Raw genomic sequence first — 8832 nt, 5'->3', positions numbered from 1 at the left:
TCATATGCCATTTCTCTCCTGTTCTATTGATTTTCATATCAACTTTATTTTGTTGTCCAAAGCCAAAGGTACAATCCTAGTCATATTAGCAACCCGTCCTAGTTGTTGCATCTTTAGAGTCACCCTCTTTCTAAGGAGATTTTCATCTCGGTCATATACTGCTGGCATCAGGTGCACGGTTTAGAACTGCATTTAGGCAAACGTTTGAAAGTGACGTTTTATTGTCTGCTTCATTACAGGAGTTGAATGTTCTGTTAAGATGAATTACCATAATGTAAATGTTATTTCTGTCATTCCGAGCACCGGAGGTAGACGCCCTAATGGGTTACAAACCCAATGCATATGGTTCCGGTATATTTCTCAAAATGGCCAGTAAATGTAAATCTTCCAAGTCACGTTGTCCAGTACCACATTATCCTAACGGAAACCCTGATATAAAAGCATGAATAACCTGCTGTGTCTAAAGGATGTGTTTCCTACTAGTCAAAGACTAACAAAGTTTGTTATCACAAAGTGTAATATCACAAAGTACAGCACAATCAAGTTTTCAATCGATTTTCAGCTTAGACTTCAATCCACATAGTGTGTGTGTCACCTTATAGTAGGTCTTGGCGTTGTTGAACATGAGCTGGAAATCAGCAGTGAGCTGCTCCACATCTTGGTAGTCCTCTGACTTGAGCTTCTGCTGGATCTTGGTCATGTCTATGGGCTGGGACACCACCTCATAGTAGTCTGGCTGTTTCCTGGGGGAGGAAGAGGCAGAGATAAGACACCTGGGGGCTTTTCCTCTACATTTCGTCTATGGTCATTTGGCACCAAATATCAGAAAATGGGTTGCGAAAGGGAGGGACTAAATTGTTTTGTTATGACCCTTACCTTCTCTTTGGTACCCTGATGAACAGCTCACAAAGCAGTCTTCCCTGGTCGTCCTTGTGGTCCCTGACAGTGTTGTACACCTCGTGGCACACAGCAATCTGTTGAACACAAAACATGATAATAATAATAATAATAATAATAATAATAATAATGTGGGTCAAAGCAGGTTACAGTAAACAATTCCGTGTTTGGGAAACTTGGATTCACTGCATCACACAAATAAAACATGACAAACCTGACCAAGACTAAAACAAGGATGTTGATAAAGATAACCACAAGCTTTATCAAAGGGATAGTTAGGGTGGATTCGTAAATTCACTCTGGAGTGTCAGACTGCACTCTCTGCGTTCGTAAATTAAGAGCTTTGTTCGATTGTCCATTCGTAAATTCAGTGCATTTCGCTCATGGAGCGTTCAGAGTGCACACCGGATGCTCTGGCCGAGGAGCAGGGTTGATCCGAGCATTCTGACCTCACAACAGTAGTCAAGAGCCCAAGCTAACTAACTAAATCTGGCTAGCTTCTTCCAAACACTAATGGGAGAACACCTCACGCTGTTTCTGGCCATTTTGAGCCTGTAATCAAACCCACAAATGCTGATGCTCCAGATACTCAACTAATCTAAAGGACAGCTTTATTGCTTCTTTAATCAGCACCACAGTTTCCATCTGTGGAAACATAATTGCAAAAGGGTTTTCTAATGATCAATTAGCCTTTTAAAATGATAAACTTGGATTAGCTAGCACAATGTGCCATTGGAACACAGGAGTGATGTTTGCTCATAATGGGCCTCTGCACTCCTATATAGATATTCCATAAAAATCAGCCGTTTCCAGCTACAATAGTCATTTACAACATTAACAATGTCTACACTGTATTTCAGATCAATTTGATGTTATTTTAAATGGACCAAAAATGAGCTTTTCTTTGAATGGGTTAGTTCATAAATCCGCATACAAACATGGTTTCTTTTTTGCTTTCTTGAGTAAGGCATCTCCAAAATACACTAATTTCAGCCTAGCTCACTGCTTTCTGTGGTGGTGGGGCAGCCAGCGGAAAATACAGAGCGCAGGGGTTGGTAATGTTCTCTAGTTGCGCCGTAATTGGCTCAGTGTTCTGTCACTCATGGGGACACTACGTCACCGCAAGATTCAAGCCCCTTGGGTGCTGCCATAGATTGACATTAGAAGTGCGCATCCAAAAAGGCTCAAGGTCACTGGTCACAATATTTGATTGGACTGATCATGTCAACATCATACTTTCAAAATCTTAGCTAGCAAGCTAGACAAGCAGTCATCTTGAATCAAGTCGACAATCTACTGGCAAATCCTTTTCAAACCTTGTCATATGAAGAGAAATGATAGATAAAACATATCGGTGCTCATCTGACATGAACATTACACAACAAGTTGGAAATCCCAAATTCAGCAATGAGTGGTTTGGAAGGAATCAGTGGCTAACTGCAAGCGGTGCAAAGCAATCACTAGTCTGCTATTCAGTGGAGTGGGTGTGTAGTCCAAGTCTGGGTTTACGGGTCTCTTTTCCAAGCTTAAACGGACAAACATTCACATATAACACCATGGGCCAGAAAAGGTTGAATAGATTGGCCGTGGTGTCAATCCAGCATGACTTCTGCCATGTTCAAAACAACTGGAAAATCTCAGACTTCAGTGAGTTCAAGACAACTGGGAACTCTGGGGGGAAAAAATAGCTTCAACTGGGAAAATAAGTTTTGAACAATCCTAGTTGAGAACTTGGGCCTCTTTGTAGAGCTCCGACCTGAAGATCACTGACGTTTCAACCTTGCCCCCCCCCCACCTCCCCCAATAGTCCCCAGTTGTCTTGAAAGCACCATAAATCCAGAGAATGTCCCACTTTGATGACAAAATTTGCCCACAAGAAGGGCCGCCCTTCTCTTCAATTGAGCACAGAACAACAAGGTTATTCCATAAATGTATTGTATGCTGCTGCATAATGATGTAATATGCCAGGGAGATATGTATACTGTAGCTAAGAAAGTAACACTATGTGTGTGTTGTGTAGTAAGCTGATAGTAGCTCATGTGCCTCACCCTAATTAATTTGGTCCCTTTCCCTCTCTTAACTTAGCCTACTGTTGTAACTTGGTGGTGCACATGTAGCCTATTGCCTGTTTTAGAGAAATGTAATCACTGAATATTGTAAGAGCTTTCATTGTCTGCTTATATGCTCCCTTTATGTATCCTACAGTTCTGACTTCGTGTACAGGGAGAATACTGTAAGAACGACGACCCATGTTCGGGAATTCTGTCACTGTACATTTCAAAAGGGCTGAAAAAAATATATTTATATTGACTACGTCCATCCTAGCTTGCTCAAATAATGTCTTCATCGAAATGATGCATTGCCTCTTTTCCGCTCGTCGTGCAAACTATGGCATAAGGGGACATCTTAATTGTCAGTAGAAACCACATTTGTATAAGCAAGTCAGCCATATCAGCTGTGTTTTTTTAAGGGCAGTAAATGAGGCCGAATGAACTATTTTGCTGCCAGACAAGGCTCTGCTGATAGCTAGGTGTAGCGTTGGTAAGGATTCACTCCATGGTGCTGAAAAGAAAGATCTGCTGTTGGGACAGCTTTATTTAGGCCCTAAAAGTTTGTGGACACCGTTTGTCACCGTTATAGTGCAATTAATGCATTGTTTAGTGGCTTTGCTGGCATGCATAAAAATAATGGGGGGAGTTTGCCCCACCAAGATCTACATGCTAAAATCGTCACTGCATCAGAGCTAGAAGAGTAAGAAATTCAACTCACAGGATCTACCGTAGGGACATTAGAGGGTCTTCTCCTCTTTCGCCCGCTTCCGGGAGTGGAGGAGGAGGCATCGTCAAAGTCTCCTCCGCTCACACTACTACTGGATGGAGAGGTGGCCCTTCTCCTTTTCGAACTCATTGGTATAACTGATGGTACCTTCACAACAACACACACAAATACCGTTAGCTTGCTAAGTAGCCATCCAATTTTTTAATAATATTATAAACACTGACTAGACCTGTAACGTTACAGGATGAAGTATTTTATTATAATTCGTTTATTTAACTAGGCAAGTCAATTAAGAAAATATTATGATTTACAATGACGGCCTACAAAGAAACAGAGTCCCGCTGGGAGCAGGGCTGGGATTAAAAATAAAATGTACTGTACACTAGTAGGACAAAACACACATCACGACAAGACAGACACCACAACACTAGCTACATAAAGAGAGACCTAAAGACGACAACACAGCATGGCAGCAAAACAACACCACCGTAGCAACATAACACGGTAGCCACACAAACATTGAGAGATTAACTCTGAAAAGCATTTAAATACGTCCGTGTTAACTTTATCTGGCTACCGGTAACGTTAGCTAGGTAGCAGCTAGTTATCAAACATGGGAAAATGGGATCTTCGACGTAGAATATTAGCTAGTTTATCTCGCTATCTAGCTAACAATCTGCTGATAAATACAGAGTTAGCAGTAACGTTGTTAGCTAGCTAGATGACTAAGTAAACTTACAAAGGCGAGCGCCTAAAATGTAAACGTTCGCTAAACCGTAAAAACTAGAGCTAGCCTGCTAACAAGCTAGTTGTAATGCTACTTTGATAAACAAATTGAAAGCAAAATGCAATCCCGGTTTACCTGAATTGTAGTATGTTTCCCTGAGCAAAATTGTTTCGTTAAAAAGTCAATTCATTCGAAACGTTAGCTAGTCAAGCTCCTCCCCCGTGGCAGTATATTGTGACCGGATGTGACCCTATAAAGCTGCGATCCATTTGAAAACAGTGGATGCGGCAGGGACTTGAAAGGGTATCAAACGCATGAAGCCGAGACTGTGGGGGTGGTGGTTGAAAGAGCGCGCTGGTTTGAAATGGAAAAGCGTCGTGGTAGCTTTTGATAAAGAGGAACATCAATATGAAGCAGCTGCTTTATAAGTGGGATGCACTGTTGAGCGCTACATCCCGAGCGCGTTCGTGCTGATTGTTCGGAGATTGTGACAGCCGGTTAAATGGCGTCCCTTGAGAAGGGAAGAACACGATGTATGTCAGGACAAGTGCAGTATTAGCATGTATATACGCTGCTCAAAAAAATAAAGGGAACACTGAAATAACACATCCTAGATCTGAATTAATGAAATATTCTTATTAAATACTTTTTTCTTTACGTAGTTGAATGTGCTGACAACAAAATCACAAATTATCAATGGAAATCAAATTTATCAACCCATGGTGGTCTGGATTTGGAGTCACACTCAAAATTAAAGTGGAAAACCACACTACAGGCTGATCCAAGTCAAAATGAGGCTCAGTAGTGTGTGTGGCCTCCACGTGCCTGTATGAACTCCCTACAACGCCTGGGCATGCTCCTGATGAGGTGGCGGATGGTCTCCTAAGGGATCTCCTCCCAGACCTGGACTAAAGCATCCGCCAACTCCTGGACAGTCTGTGGTGCAACATGGCGTTGGTGGATGGAGCGAGACATGATTTCCCAGATGTGCTCAATTGGATTCAGGTCTGGGGAACGGGCGGGCCAGTCCATAGCATCAATGCCTTCCTCTTGCAGGAACTGCTGACACACGCCAGCCACATGAGGTCTAGCATTGTCTTGCATTAGGAGGAACCCAGGGCCAACCGCACCAGCATATGGTCTCACAAGGGGTCTGAGGATCTCATCTCGGTACCTAATGGCAGTCAGGCTACCTCTGGCGAGCACATGGAGGCCCCCCAAAGAAATGCCACCCCACACCATGACTGACCCACCACCAAACCGGTCATGCTGGAGGATGTTGCAGGCAGCAGGACGTTCTCCACGGCGTCTCCAGACTCTGTCACGTCTGTCACATGTGCTCAGTGTGTACCTGCTTTCATCTGTGAAGAGCACAGGGCGCCAGTGGCGAATTTGCCAATCTTGGTGTTCTCTGGCAAATGCCAAACGTCCTGCACGGTGTTGGGCTGTAAGCACAGCCCCCACCTGTGGACGTCGGGCCCTCATACCACCCCCATGGAGTCTGTTTCTGACCATTTGAGCAGACACATGCACATTTGTGGCCTGCTGGAGGTCATTTTGCAGGGCTCTGGCAATGCTCCTCTTGCTCCTCCTTGCACAAAGGCGGAGGTAGCGGTCCTGCTGCTGGGTTGTTGCCCTCCTACGGCCTCCTCCACGTCTCCTGATGTACTGGCCTGTCTCCTGGTAGCGCCTCCATGCTCTGGACACTACGCTGACAGACACAGCAAACCTTCTTGCCACAGCTCGCATTAATGTGCCATCCTGGATGAGCTGCACTACCTAAGTCACTTGTGTGGGTTGTAGACTCCGTCTCATGCTACCACTAGAGTGAAAGCACCGCCAGCATTCAAAAGTGACCAAAACATCAGCCAGGAAGCATAGGAACTGAGAAGTGGTCTGTGGTCACCACCTGCAGAACCACTCCTTTATTGGGGGTGTCTTGCTAATTGTCTATAATTTCCACCTGTTGTCTATTCCATTTGCACAACAGCATGTGACATTTATTGTCAATCAGTGTTGCTTCCTAAGTGGACAGTTTGATTTCACAGAAGTGTCATTGACTTGGAGTTACATTGTGTTATTTAAGTGTTCCCTTTATTTTTTTGAGCAGTGTATATATACAGTGCACAGTGCCTTGCGAAAGTATTCGGCCCCCTTGAACTTTGCGACCTTTTGCCACATTTCAGGCTTCAAACATAAAGATATAAAACTGTATTATTTTGTGAAGAATCAACAAGTGGGACACAATCATGAAGTGGAACGACATTTATTGGATATTTCAAACTTTTTTAACAAATCAAAAACTGAAAAATTGGGCGTGCAAAATTATTCAGCCCCCTTAAGTTAATACTTTGTAGCGCCACCTTTTGCTGCGATTACAGCTGTAAGTCGCTTGGGGTATGTCTCTATCAGTTTTGCACATCGAGAGACTGAATTTTTTTCCCATTCCTCCTTGCAAAACAGCTCGAGCTCAGTGAGGTTGGATGGAGAGCATTTGTGAACAGCAGTTTTCAGTTCTTTCCACAGATTCTCGATTGGATTCAGGTCTGGACTTTGACTTGGCCATTCTAACACCTGGATATGTTTATTTTTGAACCATTCCATTGTAGATTTTGCTTTATGTTTTGGATCATTGTCTTGTTGGAAGACAAATCTCCGTCCCAGTCTCAGGTCTTTTGCAGACTCCATCAGGTTTTCTTCCAGAATGGTCCTGTATTTGGCTCCATCCATCTTCCCATCAATTTTAACCATCTTCCCTGTCCCTGCTGAAGAAAAGCAGGCCCAAACCATGATGCTGCCACCACCATGTTTGACAGTGGGGATGGTGTGTTCAGGGTGATGAGCTGTCTTGCTTTCACGCCAAACATAACGTCTTGCATTGTTGCCAAAAAGTTCAATTTTGGTTTCATCTGACCAGAGCACCTTCTTCCACATGTTTGGTGTGTCTCCCAGGTGGCTTGTGGCAAACTTTAAACAACACTTTTTATGGATATCTTTAAGAAATGGCTTTCTTCTTGCCACTCTTCCATAAAGGCCAGATTTGTGCAATATACGACTGATTGTTGTCCTATGGACAGAGTCTCCCACCTCAGCTGTAGATCTCTGCGGTTCATCCAGAGTGATCATGGGCCTCTTGGCTGCATCTCTGATCAGTCTTCTCCTTGTATGAGCTGAAAGTTTAGAGGGAAGGCCAGGTCTTGGTAGATTTGCAGTGGTCTGATACTCCTTCCATTTCAATATTATCGCTTGCACAGTGCTCCTTGGGATGTTTAAAGCTTGGGAAATCTTTTTGTATCCAAATCCGGCTTTAAACTTCTGCGCAACAGTATCTCGGACCTGCCTGGTGTGTTCCTTGTTCTTCTTGATGCTCTCTGCGCTTTTAACGGACCTCTGAGACTATCACAGTGCAGGTGCATTTATACGGAGACTTGATTACACACAGGTGGATTGTATTTATCATCATTAGTCATTTAGGTCAACATTGGATCATTCAGAGATCCTCACTGAACTTCTGGAGAGAGTTTGCTGCACTGAAAGTAAAGGGGCTGAATAATTTTGCACGGCCAATTTTTCAGTTTTTGATTTGTTAAAAAAGTTTGAAATATCCAATAAATGTTGTTCCACTTCATGATTGTGTCCCACTTGTTGTTGATTCTTCACAAAAAAATACAGTTTTATATATTTATGTTTGAAGCCTGAAATGTGGCAAAAGGTCGCAAAGTTCAAGGGGGCCGAATACTTTCGCAAGGCACTGTATACACACACACTTGGGATACGAGGAGGAATGGAGGGAGAAAGAGGTGGAGGAGATCTAAGAGCGAGGGAGGAAGAGGGTGAGCTTGAGTATGTTAAAAATGGCTGGGAAAAGTGAAATGGTTTGTTCAAGTTGAATGGTAGAAAGTGTACGCGCAGAGAACTAAAGACAGGAGGAAGAATGAGGGCGAAGTATCGGAGGTGGTAGGTGTGGTGAATTTCTCGGAGCCTGAGGCTTGCACCAAGGGTTAGGATAAAGATGAGCCTGTGACAGGAGTGACCTTTTTTTGAAAAAGTGGACCCTTGCCTTTTGGCTGATCAGTTTGTGGTTTCAGGGTGGATGAAAACAGAGTTGGGTGCTGTGGAATCGGTGAAGTTAACCAGAAGTGGTCTTGTGATAATTGTTTGTGTTTCTGCTGGTCAGAAGGAGAAGGTGATCTGCGTTAAACTAATAGGGGCAAGAAATGTGAATTCGGACCCTGATCTCTCTTTCTAAGCAAACAGCTGGAGGCAGGGCTTTCTCCTATAGAGCTCAATTTTTATGGAATGGTCTGCCTACCCATGTGAGAGACGCAAACTCAGTCTCAACCTTTAAGTCTTTACTGAAGACTCATCTCTTCCGTGGGTCATATGATTGAGTGTAGTCTGGCCCAGGAGTGTGAAGATGAACGGAAAGG

At 43.6% G+C, this 8832-nt stretch overlaps 1 protein-coding gene across 1 annotated transcript; it reads right to left on the bottom strand.

Annotated features, from left to right (window-relative positions):
* Window positions 1-206: 206 nt before the first annotated feature.
* On the bottom strand, window positions 207-4669 carry pb1 (polybromo-1). The gene is given in 4 exon segments (NM_001160635.2): window positions 207-743; window positions 877-974; window positions 3667-3822; window positions 4538-4669. Coding segments are annotated over 3 exon segments (432 nt in total). The 5' UTR covers window positions 3805-3822; window positions 4538-4669; the 3' UTR covers window positions 207-547.
* Window positions 4670-8832: the final 4163 nt, after the last annotated feature.

Source organism: Oncorhynchus mykiss, chromosome 17 (assembly GCF_013265735.2).
Source record: "Oncorhynchus mykiss isolate Arlee chromosome 17, USDA_OmykA_1.1, whole genome shotgun sequence".
Lineage (NCBI taxonomy): Eukaryota > Metazoa > Chordata > Actinopteri > Salmoniformes > Salmonidae > Oncorhynchus > Oncorhynchus mykiss.
The sequence above is the reverse complement of the archived record's forward strand: the minus strand, read 5'-3'. Positions and strand labels throughout refer to the sequence as shown.